Source organism: Clinocottus analis, unplaced genomic scaffold (assembly GCF_023055335.1).
Source record: "Clinocottus analis isolate CAN_PGR_092001 unplaced genomic scaffold, fCliAna1.0.p SCAF_5, whole genome shotgun sequence".
Lineage (NCBI taxonomy): Eukaryota > Metazoa > Chordata > Actinopteri > Perciformes > Cottidae > Clinocottus > Clinocottus analis.
This window is the reverse complement of record NW_027176207.1, coordinates 10,167,686-10,193,113: the sequence shown is the minus strand read 5'-3', so window position 1 is coordinate 10,193,113 and position 25,428 is coordinate 10,167,686. Positions and strand designations below refer to the sequence as shown.

The 25,428-nt window shown below is 39.7% G+C and overlaps 1 protein-coding gene across 3 annotated transcripts; it reads right to left on the bottom strand.

Annotated features, from left to right (window-relative positions):
- Window positions 1-154: 154 nt before the first annotated feature.
- Window positions 155-25,428, bottom strand: LOC137802877 (uncharacterized). 3 transcript variants are annotated; one of them, XR_011080000.1, is made up of 5 exons: window positions 25,363-25,428; window positions 23,145-24,632; window positions 20,311-20,405; window positions 12,853-12,950; window positions 155-494 (listed from the first exon to the last, which is right to left on the bottom strand). XR_011080000.1 is itself a non-coding variant. In XM_068601042.1 (4 exons), exons 2-4 carry the CDS (start codon window positions 23,333-23,335, stop codon window positions 490-492), a joined length of 291 nt encoding a protein of 96 aa, XP_068457143.1. In that variant the 5' UTR covers window positions 23,336-24,632; window positions 25,363-25,428; the 3' UTR covers window positions 155-489. The 3 variants fall into 3 exon arrangements, 1 of the variants encoding a protein (XP_068457143.1); XR_011080001.1 differs by lacking the exon at window positions 25,363-25,428 and having other exon boundaries at window positions 23,145-23,344; window positions 24,364-24,623; XM_068601042.1 differs by lacking the exon at window positions 12,853-12,950.

Here is a 25,428-nt window from a genome sequence, read left to right as displayed (position 1 = left end):
AGAGTATGTTATATATTATCCTCCCTGTTTTGTAAAGAGATTAACAATTATCCTGTCGGCTAGATAAACAATAACAACAAAGGGGAGATGACTCGTGAAAATTAAGCTAGACTATATACTGTAAATTAAGTAATGTTAAAAAAAAAAAGTTTAGTTTATGCAATTGGTTTTCATCTGTTTAATGAAATGTTCCATTTGGCCACGAGATGGTAGCAAACATCACTTCCTATCATGGAAGTGAAACTAAAATCTCTGAAAGAAAAAAAAGAAGATACTTCAATGTTCCCAGTTAAGAAATTAGGTAGCAAAAAATAGACGGTAAGACTTAAGACTAAAGATCAAAACATGTCAGGTATGGACAGGACAGGTGTGATGTATTCTTAGTAGCCTCCTGAGCTGCAGATGGTTCTCCTCAAACCACCTGATGATACAACATTTAACTGATGTACCCGGGATTGCTGATGAGGCGGGAGGGGCTTTGAAAACATGTCATCCTAAAAGAGAAAGGAGATGACAATCAACAACACGGCGTCAAAACTCATAATGAAAAATTAAAGTATGAAAAATAAGCACGGAAGTTGATAGCGAGCCAGGGTGCAATCATTTGTTTTAGTTGTGTTATTGCAAAATGAATAAATTGTCTGGTACTTTGCTATCGAGAGATACTATGATACATCGTTTCATCATGTAAGCATGCAGAGTTGCTGTGGGTTGGCCAACACAGCCTTTGGATTTGATCTGCAGTAATAAAGTATTTCCTTGAATGCGCAAGACCGATTTGAATGTAATTATAAAATGATAACGTTATCCTGAGATAAAATACCTTTCGTAACGAATCATGACAAAAAATGGCAAAAAAAGAAGCTAATCAGAATTCTTTTATATTGATTTCTTGATGTCAGACTTCTGTAAAATGACCACACAATTACAAATTCCCTAACCAGCCATTTGGCAATGACAATCTCCACTAAAGCAGATATAAGTGGATGTAATGGGGAGAGGTTAACACTGATGCATTCATACTACAACAGCCTTGTCCCTGAGTAGGACTTGGCTGTGGCTCAGAACCAACCACAGGCAGACCAATCTGGTCTTAATCAGAGCCATGTTGTAGTAAAGCACAGGCCTGGGTCTCTGTTTCCCATTTAAGGCAGTGCAGCATTGATATACCACTGCCAGAATTACAGCATTAGTCCACTTTGGTCTCCTTCATACAAGAACACTGAGACAATTCACATTTCACCAACTGTTTTCATATACTTTCTTGTGAAACCTGTTGTTGTCTGACAAATAACTAAACTGATGTTGAGCTGCATCCTAAAAATAGAGATTCTGCTTACATTGAATGCTGCCATCATACAAATGATATTCATGAGACGATAGAATAGAAAGTCTCTTTTATTGCACTCTTATGATGTCAAAACATAAGCACAGAGGCAGCACCAGCATGGTCTATCTCTTATCAAATCTGTGGTTAAGTGCAGATCACACGGTATCAATGGCCATTTTATAATATTTACTAAAGATAATTGCATACATATCTAATTGCAAATGCGGCTAATGTTTTTATACATAAGAGATCTGACATGGTCGGTTATCAGCTCTGAATCATGTGAAACCACGGCTGCTGTGACATAAAACAGAGGCCTGCAAGCACAGAGACTGTGTGATTACACATGTATGTTTTCTATGATAACATAGTGGCCTCGCGAGTTTTATATTTTCATGCTTGATTAACATGCTAGAATAATGTTGGCCTACATCCCCTTGTGTAAATTATTAATCTCCAGATATGACGTTTTTCAATAGATTAGACTGTTTCACTCGATTGTTTGTTTTTGACTTTAACCGAGTATCACTGAATTAAAATGAGCCCACAGGACCTGTGCATGTGGTCGTTTCTAAGCTGGGAAACATTTAGTGATTGTTTTTTGGAAATACCGGGAAGATTTGGTTATGAGAGAATGTTTTGTTATTTCCTCCCCCGAAGGTGGCATATGGATATGGGACTTTTTTTTATTTTGAAATGCATTCCTCAAACAGTACTACTCAGACCCTGCATTACCCCCACCAAACTCTATCATAGATGGTGATAGGTAAGATAAGGGCCATTGTTGGGAATCATACGATGTGTGCTTCAGCCACCCTGAAAGCAAAAGTGTCAAGACCTGAACCACTTACTTGTAGCACTTTGTAGTTTGGCTTTCTTGACAAAATTGTACTTTCTTGATTCTTGTTGTTCTGAGTTTCTACTCATGGTTGAATGCACTTATTGTAAATTGCTTTGGATAAACATGTCAGCTAAATGAAAAGTAATGCACCAACTAAGGCAGTTTTTAAAAGCCTGCCACCATAACCTCATCATGGCAGCATCCAACTGCCTCCCTGATCTCTCTCTGTGTGGTGTGCATGTCTTTTTAGTCTGAACACTCAAATCGTACAACCGGGGACACTTTGGGTCAGTCTGTCCTTATGGCCTTTATTGCGTTGCACTTGTTTGTACACACAAGCAAATGCAATGCTTCTGAAGTGTGAAGAATGACAAAAGAGGGCTTGAGAGAGAAGTTCAAACCTTGTCTATGGCACACCTTGCAATTTGCTTTATAAAGTGGGTTAAATTATTGCACGCAGCCTTCCCTCTTCTGCAGTCGAGACAGAGTTAAACAACCTGACAGGCACTTTGTTTGAAGCACACTGAGGCCTTAAGTGTGGGTTAATACTGGTTAATACATTTGCGTGCAGCCTAATTGTAAGCAATATCTTAATAAATGTAAACTAAAGTCAATACGCCCCTTAACATTCAGAAAAAAAAAACTATAGATCTGGGTATTCACATGGTTCACAATGAGAACATCCTGCAAATGTTAAAATACTTAATTATATAGATATTATTGTCTATGTTGTAGATAGACACATTTAGATATTGCTGAGTTTGAATTGATATGTGGGCATTACCAGCCTGGCACGGCTCTGGTTGATTTTCAGTTCCACACAAACCAATCAGTCGACCCATTTGTCTCATTAGTTTGTGCTGGAGAAAGAATTGAATTCTGGCTCAATCATTTAAGTAATTTCATTCAAAATAACTGTTTACATATAGATAGAAACAAAAAGGCCTTATCATCCTGAAAAACATTTTAAATAGATATGATACAGTCTGGATGATAATTCTATTAATTCTAAGCCCTCGTGCAGTCTGTGAAATGGAAAGGTCAGTCAGTCAGCTTCATGCCGCTTCTTGTACGGAGGGTTAAAAGTTGAAAGCAAGATAGTGCAGCGATGGCAGACGTTAGCGAGGAAGGGCAAGGGAGGGCGAGGCACGGCGGACAGGAAAAAGCTTGGCAGCGCTAACATTTGTGGTCAACGTGAAAGGGCGGTGAGTCATAGAATGGTAAGCTAATGTCTTTGTTTTCACGGTGGATTGAGTGTAGGGTTAATGAAAGTGTTCCCCTTTTGGGCTGCAGCCAAATTTCAAACAGAGCTGGTGATGATTAAACTCAGATGGTTATCCTCAAGGCCCTGTCAGTCTCCAACTATCTGTGCACTTCCTTTCACTTTGTTCTCCTCATTACCATAACAGTTTTGGTGTTGGTTTAACCTCAGGTACTGAGGACGTGTTGTGTCAGATTAGTCATGTTTTCTAGACTGATTGTTCACAAAGGCGCAGCGCTAAAACAACATGTTTGTTGAGCTTGTATAATTATTTTTTTGTTTCATGTTTGATTATTTTGTTCTGCACCCTTTAGGCTTTTTCCGCACACACCATATGGGCGGCATTTAATTATGTTGCCTAAATGTTTTTTCTCTCAAATTGTTGTGTTAAAATATCAGGGTTTTTCAAATGGCTTGCTCTGACATATTAATAAAACAAATCTGATAACTGGACAGCGTAGTGAATACAATAATCAAAACAGAGCATGAAAACACAAAATAAAAGAGTCCGTCTCAAAACTTGTTTTGAGCACTGAAATATATGTTGAAACACGAGCAGAAGATAATCTAAAATACACAATACTCAACTTAAGTCTCACTTAATTAACGCTTTCTTCAAATAAACTCGCTACAGAGTGGTGTACAGAGCTACAGTCAGTGTAATTCACAATTCCCCATGATTCACTTGCACATCACCAGTCCAGTTTTTGATGGTGACGTGCCCACAGACTTGGTTTAGGTCTGACAATAATCAACAGACACAAAGAAATGGACGTTTATGACATGTGGGTTCAATAAGATCTGACTTAACCTCCAGAGTCCTGAGGGAACAAAGGATGCTCAGGACCTTTTCTGGCCACGCCACATTTGCCTGAAGTCACAACTAAACGATGATGTCAGGTGGAATATTAGCATAATCTCAATGAGAGTTTTTGTAAACTATTTCTATGACTCAGTCTGAAGCTGTTCAGTCTCCGAAGGAGTTGAGGCTCTTGTTTACATTTGTTTTTAAAATTCGGTAACTGTTGACAATATCAACAAGTTCAACTGTGGGGACATCTTGCTTTACACAAATAATCATTTCTTAAACGTTTCTAATCAAGAGAGTGTTGGAATCCTCGCCTGACACGGACTCTTCGAAATTAGTATTGGGGTCTCACATATAGAACATTTAAATATTATACGTCTTCCACACAATCTATCCCTGTGTTTTACCTGCCCACATCCAGTACAGACAGGCTTTATTCTTGTTTACCTGGCGTTTGCATTTTAATAGTCATGTAAGGATCCTCAAAATATATAGGCTTTGCATGCATGATTACTCCAACCTCAGCAGGTGTCGAGTCAGAGGTGAGCAGGTTTTAACGGTCACTAAGCTCCTCGACAGCGCGACACTGCCACAACACATGACATCCTGTTTTTTCCTTGGCTTTCACACCACACTTCCATCATAAAGAGTATTACAAAGCGCAGTTGCAGTATGTTCTCACTCTCCTGCCTCTACAAACATGTGTTTTCCACAGCTAATGACAAAAAATGAAAGCGACTGTTTATTTCATACTTTGCATGCGAGTGACTGTGAGTTGAATGTGTCACTACGCTCTGTTTATGCTGGTGTGGACAGACCGCTCTGTCTGTGCCCGGACAAGCGTGAAGTTATTAGATCAACATGGAGCTCATGGTCCTTTGGGAGAGGGGCATTAATCATGTAGTATTTGCCAAAATAATAATCAGCCTCTCTGGTTCAAATGTTGAGAAAAGATTAATGCTCTCTGTCTCTCTATCAATCTGTCTATTGTATTCACAGCAGCAATTGAAGAGTTGTTGATAGAGCATGCATCTTTCATTTACAGAGACACAGTGGTGCTTCTGAATGCTTTACTGTAAAGTATAATATTTACAGTGGATGAAGTGGGCGTTTTAATGTACCTGTCTCGGCTCCAAGCACTGGAGATGTTTTTGTATTTCTGTTGTCACAAATGCCACATTTGTGCAAAAGTAAACATGAAATGGAAAAAGAGGACTGAAAGGAGACACATGAAGTAACATCATGACTTTTATGGTGAAACTGTATTGGACAGTGGTGTCACATGTATTCACACCTGCAAGGCTACTTAGAGGTAAAAAGGAAGAAAAAAAAGTTACTTTCATAGAAGATGTAATCCCACAATAGATTACAAATACATTTTGAATGTCCTGAATTAAAACTGTGTATTATCATCATACTGTACTTTAGTTATTTAGAATAGATCCATTCAGCATGTTATTATTCTACATCTGATCATTACTAATGCACAAATACGTACGCAATGCTTGGATTTTGGAAACTATTCTTCATGGCTAGGGTAGATTCATTTATAAACATAACTACTGCTGTCAAATAGAGCAGGTTCAGTATGAATTTTAAAAAAATGTGGAAAAAGAGAGGAACATGAGCAACCAAGTGGTAAAGATGCATTAAACATTCAAAACAACATTCAAGATCATTTATATATTCAACTTCAAGTTAAATATAGAATATATTCACAAAGACACACACAGTCTGTTGAGTAGAGGGTGTGACACCGATGCGGCTGAGTTATGTCGCCCTGTATGTAGCGGCACCAGAGTCAAGTTCAATGTCATATGTCCCAACACAAACACACATTAAACATTAAAGTAGGTCATAGGTAACAATATGGTATCACTTTGACTAATGCACTGTAAATTAAACATCCAAGTCGAGAGGGATTCAGAGATATTCCCCAGGCAGTGACATCACCTCTTCCTGTCTCCACTGCCAGCCCCCTGACCTTGTAGAGTACAGTATAGTGCATGTTGTAAGTGAATACTCCCTCTAAATGAAGCATCAAACATTCACAATAGGACTCGGTGGTTTGACGTCGGTGATATTTTTTGTCAATACCTATTGCTGAAACGGTGTCATGCGTCTGAGCAGGACATAGCGTGTAAATCAGGTGTGTTATTGTAAATCCCTTTGCTGTACTATGCCGTGCAGGCAATCTGGTTTATATTTACAATCCATAACTCATGGTCGAACTATTTTAGTGTATTTTATGATGTCTAATTCCCCATCAATCTAGGTTAAGTCTTTGCCTTGTACAAACAGCGTAGTCTCCCACAAATTAACAGAGAAAATAAATATATAAAGTAAGTAAATAAGTACAGGCAAGTGGGAAGAATAACATTTGGTCTTCCTAAACATGCAGTTAGGGAACAAACTAACAAAACGACACAAAGAGTTGTTTTTTTTTTTACCTGGTACTGATCCAGGCTCAACAACAATTAAACACTGCAACCTCCACAAAGGCTGAATTCCAGTTTCCCTTCATCAATTCCAGGTCTTTATCAAATGCGGAAATAAAGGGTTAACCAAAAGTCTAAGACGACATGTAGAAATGTCACCATATTCTAAGCCTGGACCACTCAGAACACGTAAATGTTATAAATAAAAAGCTGTGAATGGTTTGATACAAAATTTTAATCAATATGTTTTTGTCTCCCTGACGTTATTGTTTTAATTTCCGTCCCTCTTGTGCTTTAAGATACACTTTAGATCTCTGTCTTAGAGGTTAAACTCCAGTTGCCATTTTTGCTAAATGAGTGCACATTTCTCTGTTTGCAGTCAAGGTGGCGTGCATTATTCACAATTCTAGAAGCCGAGGAGATTATCGGCTCAGGAGCCACATGGTCTTGCCACCTCCAGAAGAATGTAGCTTACTTTTTAAAGCAAGGATTAACAAATATTGTGGACAGGGGTCCTAAACAGGTTATAAGTCATGAATCCTAGGAGAATGGCTTTTAATAGTGAAAGCTGATTGGACGAGTGGATTACGCTGTAGAAGTTTCTATGAATGCTTTGGTATGTTTTTAAATCATAGCTTCGTCCTGCGCGAAGCTCACAGACATTTCAGAACCACCTTTTAAGTCTACCAGTGCTGGGAATTTAATACTTAAAAGATAGTTTTCCAGGGAGTGTTTAGTCAGTGGGAATCCCAGCCACAGCCTTGTGAATCCCTATCATTACACCGACAGAGCGAAAACATGATTAAATTAAACAGCGATGGAGGTAGAACACCACGAACATTTCCCACAGTGGCGTGAGGTCATGGTTTTGGCTCGAGTCTGCTGGGACCTCCCCAGATAATGGAGCTCTATCTCACATGATGAAAAGACAACTTCAAGTCTCCACTGGCTTGTCTGTTCTGAAACTCCAGCAAGAAAAAATACAAATTGGAGGACGTTTATCGAGGCGGCGTAATAGACCTCAATGCGCAATGATGGCTAAATCACGTTTTTTTAATGTTCAAATGAAGTGCAAACAGCTGGGTCGTATTGAGCTGTGTAGATATTTCCATCCTGTGTGGTTAAACGTATCAGATCAAGAGCAATTTACTGTCCAGGCTCAACTGAACCTTTGTGTTGCTAACTATTGATAATGTGCGGCATAAGTCATAAGTATAACTATCAAAATGTGATCAAATTATGTCATGTCAGACAAATATTTTATACGAGCACATGTTATATTCTTGTGAAAAAAAAGTCCTTAGAAAACACAATACACACTGAAACTGTAAAAGTTATTTTTGTAATTACATTCATTTAACTTGGATTTATTTTTTTATGATTGTTTTTATTCATATTTTCAATATAAAAAAATACACGCTTTTAATATTGACATCTTTTATCTAATGTTTAAGGAGTGTGTTGTAAATACATCCGCCCAATGTGTCTCAGTCCCATACTCTATGATGTCATATGTTTACTCCAATGCAAACTAATCCCAACAGGTTCTAAACCAGACATTTATTTGTTGCATTATTTCGTACAAAAAGTAAACAACAAGACATCTGTCATTGACTCTAAATTGACCTCCTCCATCACTTAACTTTCATAAATTACAACGTATGTTACCAATAACTGCTGAATTCCAAGAACTGCTCTTTTTTTAAAGCTTTTTTTAAAGCATGTTTCACATATTCTGACAGCCCATTCATATCAACGGAGGCAGGCAAAATACCTAGACAAACTAGAGCCTTCAAAATGACCATAAGGTTGATACTTCTAAAACAAAAACTTAACATTTTGACGTTAATGAAGATAAGATTAATTGCATTTTATTAGGCTGTACCTAAAAGGATGGTAAATTACTGTTATTTGTTCCAAATATAAAGACACAATGCATTCAAAATGTAATTGTAGTTAAGTTTATTAAGTGTCCAGTTGTGACAGAGCTCAAGTCCGGAGCCTCATTCTTCGTACGTGGTTCAACAAAGTCGATCAAGAGTCCTATTATCCAGCTGAAATGACCACGATGAATGACGTCAGGCTGACTCGGTTTCTCAAAGGGTGATCTGCTCTCAAACAGTCTCGTTAATTCAAACCAGGCGTCAATGATCTGGATAATTACCCGCGCCCGTCTGCTTCAAAAGGGTAAAAGGTTGAGCACTGATTCCATGATCTTGTAACGCTACAACATCACAAATGAACTCAAAGGACAGGCCACTTTTTTCTCCGCTGACAAGCGGGAGATGATCATGAATGTATATAAGGAAGTCAAGACCATATAGTCATGGTAAAGTCTAAAGCTGCATTCACAACAGAAGCGTTGTGAATATTCGCAACGCTGTTGCTGTGAACGCAGCTTAACACCGTCACCGCTGCAAAGCCAAAATATGGCAAAGTATCAGACAAGTTAAATGCGTCAGTGTTGGAAAAAATGTATCGCCCAAATCAATCAGATTATATTCATTTAAATGTGCCTGCTGGCAGTAGTACACAAATTAATATGTACCTATGAGAATATATGTAGTGTATGCACATATGTATCATGTACTATGTATATATACATGCATGTGTAGATCATCATATAACTAGGAGTTTTGAATATGTGTATGGGCGGATCATTATGTATGTATTATTCATAATCAGAAATTCAATCAATTGAAGCAGTGAAAATAAATTGTGTGTGATTCTCTGTATTCTTATCATGAGTCCACCTTCATCATTTCCTACAATAATGATATGTATGGTGTACTCATAACACTGTCATATAATTATGAATGTTTTCAACACATCCATAAGTTTCTTAAGCGCTAAATAAACTTTACGAACAGCTCGGCATGCAGCGGCTTTCACGATGTTCTCCGCATCGCCGACACTGTATCCACTCTGTGAGATAATCTATGCATACAGTCTGTGATACAGTATGTGAGATAGTATATGCTCGGCTGCGCCGTGTGGTGTTCAATGTACGGCTCCAGAAGGTAAATAAATGAGTTCTTGTCAGCAGAATCGATAGCGCTCGTATAGGAAGTCATGATGATGTGAGAACGGATCTTGGCGATCTTAAAGAACTTTCTTCCTATAAAACTAATATAGCTCTTTCATCAAGGAAGGGAGCTGGCTTTTTGTCCGGTGGGAGTAGCCAGTTTATCCAGTGAGTTTCAGTAAACTTTAAGGGATTTCGATGTGTCGCTACGGTGATATTTCCAAACTTGCTTCGTGGAACCGAAAAGCTTCACATGTCTCATCTTATCCTGAAAATGATCCGGCTAACTCAGCAGGTACGAGGAAAAGGGCCCTGGTCCAGTGTGTTTGTACTGTGACTGTTGCTGTTTGTAGATGTGATTTGCATCATCAACTCTGAGGTTTACAGCTCAGACCTCCAAAATGTGAACTGATCATCAGAACACATTTTTTATTTTTATCCATCCAACTAAAAGTAAAATACTAAAATACCAAAGTGTCTCCAGGAAACCAAACAATACAATAATTGATAGCAAAGCATCGCTATGGCCACTGTTGTCCATCAGGACCAATCAACAACCTTCCCAAGTATATATGTGAACACTGGAATCAAACGCGAGTTTCTAGCCGGTGAAGGCATTCACCATCTATGATGAATGGCACAGCCGACCAGACTGCTCAGATAGTCTATAAAAAGATTACAGTAACTTCATTTGTTATATTTGCTCTCTTGTCTCTAAGAAACAGCCTTCAGCGCTGCTCATAGTTTCAGCATTTAGGTCACAGTTTCTGCTGCCAAAATGTCTCAACTCAATATTTATATCATGGCTGCCTGATAATGCCTGATTCTATGTATGGTCAGGAGGAGAGGACGTATTGCAGGTATGCGTCACAAGCAGAGCTCATGAATCCTGCTGCCAGAGGCTTGAGTGGCAGCGCAGTCCAATTGTCTCATAAATTTCTCTCCAAGTCTCTCTCGACGTTTCTCTCTCTCTCTCTCACTGAAAAGTGGTTAAATTACACTGTTTCATTTTGGATGTGATTCAAAAGTCAGACACTTTACAGTCATAGTTGTGGCATGCAATGGCAACACACACATTGCACACACACCGTTCTGCACAGCACTGACATGTATGTGCAGAAGACAAGTGAGTTTCTAAGGTCCATGCTCTCAATATAATGTAGTCCAAGGCTCTGACTATCAGACCCGAAGGAGATTCATGTGATTGCTGCATTAAGTCATCTCACACGCTATGAATCTCGTCTGGTGAGCCCGAATTTAACCCACTTTTTAATGGGGTCATTAGCTACATAATCGCTCATTGGCCCTTTGGGTACAAGACAAACTTTCTCATCCCCCCCGGAAAAATAACAGCACAATCATCTCTCTTCATTCAAGGTCATTTGATGTTTTTTCTTATACTTTTGAAGCCCATTCCTCTCTTTTTATTCTTATTTTGTATGTTTCCTTTCACGTTTATGGCAGTTGTTTTGAAAAAAACTAAACATTTTGAAGACAACACATTCATCTCTGCTCTGCATAGTCACAGTAAGAAGTGTAATCAATGTGTTACAGTGGTGTGGTCACTGTGCAGGTCAGTGATATTGTTCTCTCACACACAAACACAGCAACATGTGATGATCACATACAGTATAAACGAGATGTAAAGTTGCAGTTTGCTTCAATATTGCACTAAATGCAGACTGACCGATGATAAAAGAAGGTATAACATACCATCAGAAGACCTTATGACCACATTGCTATATAAATTATGGAGCAGTAATTAAATCTATTCACTTATAACGGAATAAGAGATCACAATAAAAATGTAATGTTTTACAAAGTTATGATTCATGACGGTATCCTATTCTTTGTCATTACTAAATTGTATAATAGAAAGTGTGCACACATATTCCCTCAGCACATTCTTTTTAAATAAGTGACGCATACATTCCTTTTGTGCGAACACATTTCAGCTGCCTCCTGTCCGCCAAGATGGCAGGTAGGACTAAGCTGCGGGGTTCCTGCTCCATATGAGCTATCATTAGTTGTCAAGAGTTTCTCACTTCAGTCACAATTGACTTGTTTACTCAAGCCTTATTTTCTTAAACATGTTCCTATCCAAAGTGAAGTCTTATTGTAGCTTTCTCACAGTAATTAAGACAACAAAAACACTGTAATTGAAACAAAAATGTGTCAACTATTGTGCATAAATGATGCATGTGGTGTATGCGAGCAATGTGTTCAATCTCCGCTCGGTGGATACGATACGGCGAGACTTTGCAACTGTGTAACGTCCCAAGTGACGGGCCCACGGCCCGTTCCACCTGTCCACTGCAGCGGTGGCATTCACATGACATCAATCACGGCGATAAGACGCTGACACTCGCGGGCCGCTCGGTGAATGTTCTCATGAGTCAGCAGAGTGAATTGTCTGTAACACAGCAGGCCTTTGGACACTGTGAACATGTTTGGTCAAGTTACTGGTCAAAGTTTGGGATATGGAGATGTTCAGGATAACTGAAAGTTAATTATATTGTATGCTAAGTAAAATGCAGCATATCTGTCAGAGGGGCTTTTAAATGAATTTATAAAGTTAAAATCCAAACACTTGGTTAAAATGTTCTATGCTTGTCCCCTTATTATGTAATATCTGAAGTCTGGTTCAAACCAATTATGCACAAGCTTCTGGGTTTTTAGTGAAAAAGCTCTGATAAATTCTTGTGATTTCTGATGCTGGCATTTATTCCTTGTGTTGTAGTAAAACAATGCTTGTTAACCAGACAACTCGTGGCATCATTTTACCTTAATGCTGGATGCTGAAGCTAAAAGATAAAAGAATATTTTTTTACACATTATTAATTAAAAAGAATACAAAGTGCAGTTTTAACACGACTTTGAATACTGTAATTGTTATCGGTACTAACATAAAATTACATTCATTATCCCAGGTGCGTTGCGCATGTTAAATGCTTCTCTCACTGTTGTCAGAGTTTGTCACTCTGCTATTAACATGTCATGTTAACAAGTCAAGCTGCAGTTCACTCTGGACGTGCAGAGAGCTCCACCATGGGATCTTTATCGGATTGCAGCATCCTTCTGGGTCCTTCTGCTAATGAAACAATATAAATCTGTTCCTGCATAATTTATTCAATTTATTATGAACTTACATGTTCATTTTATGGACTGTCTGTTGGTAACCTGTCATCTTAGAGCTTGATGGATCTCTCTGACTTCTTCATATTTCACCTTCCTTGTTGTTCACACCCTGTGCAAACATGTGGCGAAAAAAGATGAACATGAGGATTATCAACCATTTTTACACAAGAATTTCCGGCATGAGTTCTAACCAGCTATTCAATGACAGAGTCTGCCTCCTAATGGCTGTAAAATGGTGCTTTTGAGGGAATTTAGATGGTACAATTATGTTCTCACTGCTTTTAAGCGTCACGACAGTTCACTTGGAAAAGGACCAAGAGCCGTGTTTTCAAGTGGTGCGGATTCAGATTGTCTGGCAAATTCATCCCCTGAAGAGTCAAGGGAGAACGTCATATAATTTCAAACATACTTGGTGTGAACAAGGCCTTCAACACAAGCAAACACACTGCATGTTTTTACAACACACACACACAGACACACACTTGCTGACGGTATACTGTCATTACAAACCCCAAACAAAGACATTGAATTGTACTCGTCTCGTCGTCACACCGCCAAACCCATCATCATGTTTTAGACTGTGACCAATCACCGAGCAACTGCAGATGGATGTGAACTGACTCAGTGGAGGTCGCATCAAGTTTTCAGCATACTCATTCACAAGTGTAAACGGCTATCCGATCAGGCAACAAGATAGATGAGCCTGCCATCTAATAGGCCTCATCTGATGATGTCAGCAGCAGAATTAGATGTTTTCAGCGTCCAAATTGCCTCCATCTGGTTGCCTCGGTCCTGATGTTGTGGTGATGACAGAGATGGACTTATCATTGGGGTCCTCGGCTGGGTGATCCTCGCTAAACGGTGAGCTGAATGACTTCAGATTGCATGACCGGGGTTCCTGTTGCTTGGATGTTTTATTTTAATCAGTTGGGACTTCATGCTTGCTTTAGGCCTAACCCATGCTTGGCTCTGGATGGATTACAGCTCTGGCACTGGCTGTATTTCCATTATATGAATGTCTGCCACCGAATGGGGTGAAACAGGGAAAAAGGCAGAAGGTTAAAAAGTGAAAGCTAAGGAAGAAGATGAAAACGTAAAGCATTATGTGCGAGACTGTTTACGTTGAGAATTTGAGGAGAGTTGCTGATAATTTAGATGTGAAGCTGCTGGCTGGGCCTTCCTGTGTAGTTTCAATGTTCTCCCTGTGTTAAATATCTAATTTAATAAACTAACATACTAAAGGTTTGGTCACGTAGCCATAATGTCCCTGTATCTGATGAATCTCGTACTATATATGGTTCATGCACTGAAGTCCTGGCGGAAGAGAGGTTTTCTCCCACTTATAGTGAGTTATTTTCATTGTCTATTTCATAAAGCCTGGAAGTTTTAAGATATAATTCAACTTTAGAGCTCACAATTATAGCCCGTAGATTATCAGGCAAAAGACACCATCTTAAATTGCAACTAGTAAGTGCACTCAGAGTGCAGATTTGATCAGATCCGGTGTGTGCAACGACCAATGCTGTAATGCTTTATGAAATTAATCCTTGATTGTTTAACACTTCTTCTGAACAGAAGCTGTCAGTTCTGCTGTGTGTTTAGTTTTGTTAGCCAAACCCACTCTAGCTCTGCACATACCGACCAGTTCTGCTGTTGTCAGCGCTCGTTTGTCATTTGATGAACAAACTGGATTGGAGGATAGAAATGATCAAAAAACATCTCAAAACTTGTTTAAAAACACAATGTGGAACACATATGCAGCTAAGATTGTGTTTCCAATATCACTGATTCTGCAGTTTTGTCTATAACAGTAAGAGGTGATGCATAATGAAACCAGGCACCAGGATTCACTAAGTGTCAGTTTAGCTTTATATCGCAAAAGAAGCTCAAAATGATCATAAAATGTACTGCCAAAGGTCGTAAAATCTATTAAGTATTTATGGTGCCTCTGCATGTGCAAACACATACGTTTGCATAAGTGTGATGGGTTCTATGAATATGTGAGGGTTTACATTATGTGTATGTTGTGTGAGTGTGTCTGTATCGAATCAGAGGACGCCTTGCATGAAGTATTGACCTCATCATTCCTCTTACGTCAGTCTCCCTGAAGAAAGTGCAATATGAAACATCTGACGATGAAAGTGGCACAAACACACTCCATCGTTCACTTATGCGGAGAAACTTGGCAGGAAATAAGTCTCGTTTTTATGTCCTGGTATCTGAAACTCTATCTCTGACATCACAGAGAAACTACCCTCTGATTTATGCTGAGTTCACAGCGGCTCTGCAGAGCATGTGTGACTTTGACATTCCTGCACAATCCCTTTCTGATTCTCTCTTTGGTGAGCTCAAGAATTCACAGGCGACATGATCCACTGTTGCTAATCCACACACACACACACACACACACACACACACACACACACACACACACACACACACACACACACACACACACACACAAAGTGTGCTGACCTCTCACTCCTCTTTTTCCTGTATCCCTCATGTCTTTCAGTCACCTTTTTTCCAGTGTCGAACACTAATGGATGATTCCTGCTGCATGCTACATATCTTTAGTGTTTATGTAAAGCGCTGCTCTTTTGGTATTCGTTCAAACCCTCCGGGAAAAGAAGCGTCCCCCCCGCTCAGCCGAGAGTCGTTGTGAGTCATGGGAAGGGGCCTGCTTGCAGTGTGCATAACTCATCCGATGTCACAATCCTCCGCTGCTTTTTGGGATATCAAATGTGTGATTATTTGCACACATACAATACTGATGTACTCTCCTGTGTCTGAGTGTAACTGCTTGAAAACAAGAGGAGGAAACACTCTGGGAGATTGTAAGTGTTCCCATGCTAACATGATGTAATTCTACCTCAATTACTTAATTAAGCCACTGAGGCAGAGGCTTACTGTCTTCAGTTAAAGTGGTTTTCCACATGTGGGAGCACTACTGACTGACGCATGTGACTGATTTATTTCACCTTGTTTCCCCTGCTTTCTCCTAAATCCAGTCAGTGCCAGTACTTCTTTGTCGTTGTCAATCCCTGTCATTGCTGGTAGTTTTTTGCCACAAGCACAAGGGCGCGTAATGCAAGCAACGATTAATGTGATGACAATGAGATGCCCTGTAGTGCTGACCAAGCGTCCAGGAAACTTTTACAAAGACAACTTCTCTCTTTCCCCACTGGTAGAAAATGATGACAGTTCTCTGTTGTGAGCGAGTGTTTTATTGCCAGCTAGAAAGCGCTCAATAGGACACACACCTCCACCATTACTATGCTATGCAAGTGTTAAAATGCACATCCCACAGCCCCACACTACCGCATCACACATTGCAAACAGCTGCTAATAAAGCAGTGATGAATCACTCACTCTACAGAGAGATTTAAAGCAGTGCTGACAAGTGCAGAAAACCAAATTATCAAACAAAGACTCAATAACTGTATTTTTTTGTTTTATAGCAAATCAATATACTTTCAAATCTAGCAGTATATCAATCTGTGACAACAGTCTCAGCAGCAGCTCACTATCCATCAGCAGATTTACAACATTGACTTCAATAGGCTACAACTACCAGTACCAGTACTGCCAACTACCAGCACACTACAGGACACACTATCCTTGTGTGTAACGTAAGCAAATAGGTTACAGGAGTATTCATTTTGTACCATAAACCAAACACAACAGTTTGGACTTAAACCGAACCAAACACAAGTGGTGAGATACTTTTAAAAACACTTGATAGGAGGGTTATGAAATCTTAGGGCAGATATAATCGGACCCCTTAAAGCAGTGAGAATTAATTTATACTACAAAGGTCTAAATTATCGTATACAATAATTATGAATTTGCCAGACAATGCAACATTTAGGCCAATTAGGCTGCATGTTGACTTATAATTCCTGATGTTTTACAAATGATTTTCCATCATGCATCCAACGACACTTCTTTTTAAAGTGGTGAATGTAAGTGGGCATGGGGCCTGTGAACGAGTCGTGAGATCTGCAGCTGTAATCTTAGTATTCTTTGGCACAGATCAGTAGTGAAGGTCGATCCTACCCAGACCGTTAGCCTGATACTCACCAGCACTCGGGACATTTTATGAAGTCAAACAAGTGCCTTTCTGCGTCTGACTTTACCTCCTTTCTACTCCCTATCGCTTGCTTTCTCTCACTCCGTCAACCAGAGGGGTAAATTACCAGCCAGGAGGGGGTGAGCAGTCCTCCAGTGCTCACACGTCCATATATAGGCAGCAGACGTTAGGTAAACGCTAGGTAGACGTTAGGTAAACTTAAAACAGGCTGTACTCAGTTGCTACTTTATTTGTAACACCAATATGCTTTTTGAGCTGGCAAAGATGAGGGCACACGGCACTGCAAGTCGTGTGAGTGTGAGAGGTGGACAGCAGGTTGATGAGAGAGACTGTGTGAGCGTTTGTTGTGATGACTGCAAGTGTATGAATCACACTATTTACACACATTACCACACGGATGGCCATATTCAGAATAACACACTAACTTTGTTTAAAGAACGGTTGGCAATAAAATCGGCATTTCTGAGCCCATTTTTTCTTATTCCTGTGGATAGCTGGCCAAATGCAGGCAACATGATGTCATGTCTACATGTTTCCACTGTAACTAAAGCACAATAGATTTTAATAGGAAGTATAATAACAATAATAGTCCATTTAAACATTCTTTACAAAGTAAAACCAGAGTGGGCATAAAGCAGAAATACATTATTCCACTTTCGTTAGTTATGTCATAACTATATGTGTAACTCAACTAAATGCATGAAGTTTTGAACATGTTATACTTTCTGTTCATTCACTTAAAAAAAGCAAGAGTTATGTATTGAAAGCTGAAATATGTTTTTGGTTTGTAAAATAAATCTTTCTGGATTAAATAAAAGATGGTTGTGGCTTTGTTTATTCTACTGTTTTTCTTATGTGAAATATATTTGATTTTTAAATGGCACATTTTCTAATCTCTTTATATAAGCGCTGTCCAGCATGCATTTGGAAGGCTGTAGGATGATGCACAGAACCATTTACAGAACTATTTTCACATTTACAGCTCTCCTGTCTCAATTTCACCAGATTTGGCAGCATTTTAGGACGTGTTTGTTAAAGTAATGTTTCTCTATATGTTTACATGTGCAGGTGTGAGTGTAAATATGTCAGCACAAAAAAACTCTGCAACATGCTGGTTCCTCTGACTTCTTCCAGTCAGTGTCAGCTATTACACTGAAGAATTGATAAGAGATTGCACTTCCCTTGCAGGTGTGGAGTCTAGACACAATGACCACAAGACAAAAAAAAGAAGTATAAGTCTCTAAGCATATAGTTTTCATTTCCCCTTCATTCTTCTATCTTCTCACCCCTGTATTATTTCACTACATAACTATGTGGTTCCATCAAAGCTGAACAGAGCAATAAAACTACATTTTAAGACCAATTATGGGTGCTCAGGTAGCACTGCCTCTCCGCTCCTTTCAGTCTAACACACGCATGTACATGCACAGCTGAGCAGAGCAAGCGCACACTCATGCAGAAATACAAATATACAATACACTCCTTTTCTAATTGAGTCATTTTGGACAGCACTTGGGGCCAAAGGTTTTCACATGATCACATCTCAGAAACATTTGCAGACTGCTCAGTCAGTCACTTGTTATAAATGATCTATCATTTCATGCTATAATCTCATGGCCGAGGCAGCAGTCATTGGGCAAGCAAACTGCGCCTCTCGTGGGCCTGATAATAACACCAGCAACAGCCCAGAAGCCATGTTTGGTTTACCCAGGTGGGCGAGAGCCACAGGCTCACAGTACTACAGGTGAACAGGATTCAGATAAACCTTTGGTAGTCAGCTGAAACTACCTTCATCTTTCATTCAGTCATCATCTGCCAAAGGATGAAGATAACCTAGTTTGACATCAGCACACTTACTTCATCTGCTTCCAGGCACATTACCTCCTACATAGGAAGAGTATGTTTCAGAATTTGACATCGACCCTAAAGAGCTGGGACAGAACCAGCCAGCCCAAACATGGAGAAAAATCCCAGCTGTTCCAAGTACAAAAGAAGAACAACACACTGATTGTTTCCAGGTATGCTGACTGGTGTGTCTCTATGGCATCTGGGACTCTGATGGAGAAAAGTTCTAGAGCCAAAAACACAAGAGTTTGTGGGTTCAAGTCCTCTTGAACCACCAACTGTGTGAGTCATTAGTAAGAGCCTGGTCCTGCAATGCTGAGAGGAAAGTATTTAGTATTTCTTTTTTGACTGCCTGTTCTTTTCCTGCTCTTTATGTTTCTTCCTTTCCTTTCTAGACAGGAAAGGGAACGTTCCTGCTTCTTCAGTGTTTTCTCTCGTCCCAGAAGATGCTACAATCTAACTTCAATATCACAGGCATTCACCACTTTTGTCAGGAATTATTATTTAACCAGTCTGTGAAGAGCATGTTTTTATTTCAGGTTTTATTTTTATTGACATAACTTCTTTATTTCTTTGGCAGCTATGTCTGATTTTTGGACGCTTGACAAACTACTTCCAACCCCCTTTGCTTGCACACACACACACACACACACACACACACACACACACACACACACACACACACACACACACACATTCCAGACAAAAGGCTACAACTTTATTGCGTCTCCGTTCATCAACCACATTATAGTTGCTATGATTAAACATTTATTTATTTATTCGTACCATGTACAAAGACTAAGTTGCCGATCCACAACAGTTACTGTGTCTAGGCATGAGAAGAAAAAAAAAACCTTCACCATAATATAGAAGGTTTTAAGTGTTCATTTCATTTGGATTTTTTTAACTATATTATTTGAAAAAGATAATACAAAAGCAGTACATCCAATGTTGTCTTTTTTTTGTTGCTGTTATTACTTTATTAACATGTTCTTAGAGGATGTAGATCTAAAAGGTGTTTCTTCTCTAACAGTGTTTTGAAATCCACAAAGAACTTCTGGCACAGTTGCCTTTTCTTTTCGACGCGAGAGGGTGAATATCAGGCACCCCAATTTTCTTAATTTACAAACTCTTTTACCTCTTATACATGTTCTCTCTCCCCCTCTCTTTCTTTGTGTGTGTGTCTCTCTTTTTCAGACCCCCACACCCTTTAAACTCCCTCTTTTTGGCAGTAAAGAACCAAATAAATGCAGCCCAACAGTCATTGGGGGGTTAGAACAACCCACTTGGTTTAATCAGGTGATCCAGTATTTTCTCTCCCTCTCCCCTTCTGTCCTTGTCTAGCTTTCTCTGTGTGTCTCTTAGCCAATTACACAGTGTCCTGTCTCGCATCCTGTCCCCTTTTTTTCTGATCTCACTCATTTCCCCTCCTTCTTTCTTAAGGCCTTGTTGAGCCTTGATAAAACCTGGACCTTTGGAGAGGAGAGGGACATTTGGGAGCAAGATGGCGAGAGGGATGGTGGCCACGTACCTACATGGGGTCTTTCTCTTGGCTCTGTGGAAACCCTCGCTGCAAGGAGGTGGGTTCCCTTTACTGCAGGTGTGCGGCGCTCAGCAGTGCAGCACCTGTGGACCAGGTGTCACATGACATTTATGTAGCAGTGTTTGCACGTCTTGTTTTGTGGTAGTTTAGTGCATTTTCTGAGATTTGAGATATTTTCTAAAATGCAGCAATTATGTCTAGAATTATAGTGGATTATTGATGATGATATAGAATAGTACTTTCAGTGTGGTTTGATGAGAAGTGTGAATGGATTTTTAATCTCTGAACCAAAGGTTAAACTCATCTCCAGTCTCGCTGTTAGTTTTATAATCTGATTGTGCAGAATATTGGTCTGAGCTTGTGCTACAGACTTAACTGCCAACTTCTCTCAGAGTAGAGTGCTTTTGTTCTTAGTAATACACTTTGCTTTGTTGAATGATTGGAACGTGTTGCCTTGACTTTCCACACATAAAAGAAGGTTTAGAGTTGCTACGCAGTATTTGTGTGGATGAACTTTGAAATCACTCTGTAAGGTAAACATGTTAAATAATAATGACAATCTTAACACAACTACAGTGTAATTGCATAGATGCTCTCTGCTCAGGTGTCTTTGTTGTATCAGCTGTGCCTCCCTCTTTAAGGGTGAGGTCAGAACGACATGATGACATATAGTTAAATCTTTTAATGAGTTGTCGTATCTTTATTGAGGTGCTGCACTTGACTTTTAATGGCCTTCAATGAAAGTATTAATGATAGCCGTGTGCTCTGGACCTCATCCCTCCAGGTCCCATCTCTTAGTCTCGTCTGGTTAAGCTTTGCTTTGGCTGCTGCAAGAAGATTCCTGTCATTCTCATCCTCATCTTGTTAGAGGACGTTAGAAAAAGCTCTAAGCTGTTCTGTAGTTTATACAAGGTCAGGCTGAACCACTTAGGAGAAGGAAGGGAGCCTTGTCATTGGTTGTTTAGTTTCTGAGTTTTTGTTTTACTGAAGCTGGACTGGATGAGTAATTGTAAACAGGTCTATGTTTTTGAATAGTGAACTTGATTCATAAGTCAACTGAAAACCTTTCAGCACAGAATATACAGTACATGGTGACAGCAATGACCAAACTGTTGGAAACAACAGAGTATGTGATTCAGATAATTAAGTTTTAGACGTGAAATATGAGATTGCAGAAAGACATGAACAAAGATCTTCGGCCGGAGAATGTTGCGACAGGGACATTTTCTGTATCTTCACATCATCACACATTCACTTGCTCAATTTAAATTTGTTTTGAAATCAACACTATGCTATCATTGACAGCAAACATTGACAGTGCATTTGAAAAAGATCAAGAATCAACAGCCACGAAAGCAGCTCTATCAAGTTATAATGATCATTGTAAAAAAATAACAATAATACAGAAAATCTAATAACTGTATAATGTAAGTTTATATTTTCTACTGATTTGTGGCGCTAAATTAAATGTCAGAGAAGCACTAAGGTTTATTAAACTCATAAGTGTCAGTCAACTCCTGGGAAATATGAAAGTCTGCACCAAACTACTATTAAATACTATTCATTTTAAAGTATTGACCTGGTGGTGGCGCTGAAGGAAAAGTCGGGGGCTCACCAGTCAGGAGAGTTCTCTGGGGATCATTATTATCTCTTCAGAATTTTATGGCAAACCATCCGACAGAGTTCAGATATTTCAGTCTCCAGCAAAGTGGCCGAATGACAGACTGACGTCATCCCTGGAGCCACAGCGCCGGAGTGGCTAAAAACAATAATAGTTGCAGTATGATATCATGGACAGAGTAATAAAACAATACAAACATTACTAATTCAATTATGAGATATTAGTGTCACCCTAGAAAAATTATCTTTTCAAAACAGGTTAACACTGGACAAGCTCTACACCCAAATAAGCTTAAAACAATATATATATATATATATATATATATATATATATATATATATATATATATATATATATATATATATATATATATATATATATATATATGAAAAATACATTTTATTACAAATTCTACAAATTTATATTATTATTATTTGAATTCACTACCTAGTCCAACTGCTGTTTTTTTTTTCCCATGACACATTTCTGGTGAGTTGTTTATGTCCAAAGTTTAATTTCAATAAAGCTTTTGAGCAAGTTGGTTTCTGTCCTGCAGCGTCCAGAGGGTCGAGCTGAGACTGAACTGTTGAGTTATTTACTGCATGTTGTTAACATGCTGTAAATGGCATTAATGTGAGATCAGTTACTCACATTCTTCAAGATTCCCCACGGACCTTTTCTTTTCACATCTGGACTGTTGAATCTTAAAAAACCTTTCCTTTTATAGTTGTTCCTCTCTGTGTTTCTATTTTTAGCTGTCGCGATTTGTGGAACAAAACATAGGTGCAGAAAAGTGTGAGAATTATGACCAAAGATTCAAGCCTTTTGGAAGAAGGGCTGTTTGTTATTATCAGCTATAGAGAAACTCAGAGTACAGGGTTGATACACACACACACACACACACACACATGGACACACACACTTTTATCTGTGCTTATGTGGCATCTACTCCTATTTGTTAAATGTGATTGTCCTTGCGAGACAAAGTAAATCTATTTAAATTAGTGCTTAATACGTGGGGTAAATAATGTCTTATTAGAGCTGAATGATGACTCAGATTTTGTCATCTGTTAGGCGTCTAAACATCAAAAACATTGTCAGCTGATCCTGAACGGAAATACTAGTTATAAGTTGAAACCATAATACATTCATGTTATAATTTGCTGTTACTGAACTGGTTCTGTGTCAGGTATATATATACCTGCTGGTGGAGCAGCAGGAGGCGCTGGAGCCGGCATAGGAGCCGGTGCAGGACCTGGAACTGGATATGGACCAAGTGGGACAGGAACTGGATTTGGCCCTGGAGGCACTGGGACTGGATTTCAGCCCGGTGGAGGTGCTGGTGCTGGTCTGGGAGGCTATGGACCGGGAGCAGCTGGAGGTGGGTGCCATTTGTATTTTCTGTTAAATGTAATAAGTACTGATAATGACTTCAGTTTGAAGTTAGGAATGTGAGGAATGACATGATTAACTGTTCAAGAAACCACACTTAATCAAGTCACATACAGAACGAAAACAAATGTGATCTGGTTTGTCTTTATCACAGTGTTAACTAGTATGTCTTAATGACTGTGTTTGTCAGGGGGCTATGGTGGTCAAGGACAAGGAGGATTCGGACCAGGAGGAGTCGGACAAGGAGGATTCGGACCAGGAGGAGTCGGACAAGGAGGATTCGGACCAGGAGGAGTCGGACAAGGAGGATTTGGACCACGAGGTGCTGGATCGGGAGGAGTTGGATCAGGAGGTGTGGGACCTGGAGGAGTTGGGTCCGGTAAGACAAATATAGCTCGTTCAAGTCTAGATTATCTGTCGAGCAAAGTGTAGCAAGATTTCCATTGAGCTGGGGCCGATTTAATTGTTGTGATTACATTTTTCTTACAGGTGGAAAGCCTCCTAAAACAGGTAAGACTTTCAGGCACACCTGTTGGTAGAGTGCTAATTCAAAGGTGCAATGTACCAGTTTCAGACATGAATATAGCATCAAACAAATAGTGGCTGGTTAGCTGCTGTGCCCTGTGCTCAAAGGGCGGTTGCAGCTAATAATGCCATCCTGACCCACGGCTTCATAGTGGAAGCGTAGCACCCACCCTTCGGTTACCCCTCAGGTTAACACTGTTATGCTATGTATGCATAGGACATTACTTGTAGCCTGTTGCTGCGTCAGTTGTAGTGTGAACACAGCATTAGCCCCGTTAGCTGCGAGCCTCTGGCTTTAAGATTGTGTTTCGGAGAAAATGTTACAGTCTTTAATTACCGAGGCTCCTCAAAGACAGTACAGTTGAAGTATCAAAAACTAAATGGAGAGAACATGTTGTTTGTATGAGGTGTGCAGAAACAAACCTACAGACCATGATATCTTTAACCTCTATATAAAAGTATATCTGATTTTTCTTGCTATCTTATCTCTTGGAGGTGGATACAGTGATCGTGGAGGAGTCCCTGGAGGTGTAGGAGGAGGACAGAGACCGGGCGGAGCCGGGTCAGGTGGTTATGGACACGGAGGTGTCGGTCCTGGTGGCTATGGGACTGGGCCTGGAGGCTATGGGACTGGAGGCGCTGGTCCTGGAGGCTATGGGACTGGAGGCGCTGGTCCTGGAGGCTATGGGACTGGAGGCGCTGGTCCTGGAGGCTATGGGACTGGAGGCGCTGGTCCTGGAGGCTATGGGACTGGAGGAGCTGGTCCTGGTGGCTTTGGACAGGGTGGCCAAGGCACAGGCATGAAATTATTATTTTTTTGCCTCCTGAACATATTTAATGATAAATATTAGATATTTATTAATCAAAAGAATTTAACATAAGCAGTAAGGGTTTGTCTTTGTTGTGCAGAGGGGGGAGTGCTAAAAGTAAAATAAATTAGAAAATAAACATCACCCTCATTAAGCACATAAACACATAATAAATAACACCAGATACACCCTTTCAAGATATAGCTATTTTATTAACAAAATCTAGTTTTAGTTCTAGTTTTAACATCTAGAAAGCTCATTAGCTACAAACAGGTTGCCTGTTATGTTTACTTGCTTCATGTGACATTCCCAATAAAAGGAAGCTATCTGCTCTTCACACATTGATCAGTGGTCGGCCCCGTGCTGTAAATATTGTTCCTCTATTCAAGTCAATGCTGCAGGATAAGGATTGCATACATGTACCATTATTTCATTTCCTCATCACCTCCTCAAGGTCATAAGCCATTGTTGAGGGGCCACCCACCCTCATGTGCGCATGCACGCACGCACGCACACACACAAACACACACAGTGATGAAGGCTAATGCACTTGGCAAGGCAGGGCCCTGATAAAGGACGGAAGTCATCACGTCAGTCAGAAAGACTGATATGCTCTGGAATGTCAGGCCTCTCTGTTTTTCATCTCCCAAACATGCAAGTTGCCTGTGTAGGATGAGGAATGTTGGTGATAACCTCCAAAGGATCCTCAGCGGTTAAGCCTTGATTTTGTGGAACCGGTTGAATTCCACCCATTCTGTT

Excerpts from the sequence above, each read along its gene's own strand:
- LOC137802877 (XM_068601042.1), bottom strand. The coding sequence starts at position 23,335 with ATGGCACCCACCTCCAGCTGCTCCCGGTCCATAGCCTCCCAGACCAGC. Across the intron at positions 20,406-23,144 it reads TCCTGCTGCTCCACCAGCAG|GTGCTGCACTGCTGAGCGCC; the intron begins GTATATATATAC and ends CCTGGTCCACAG.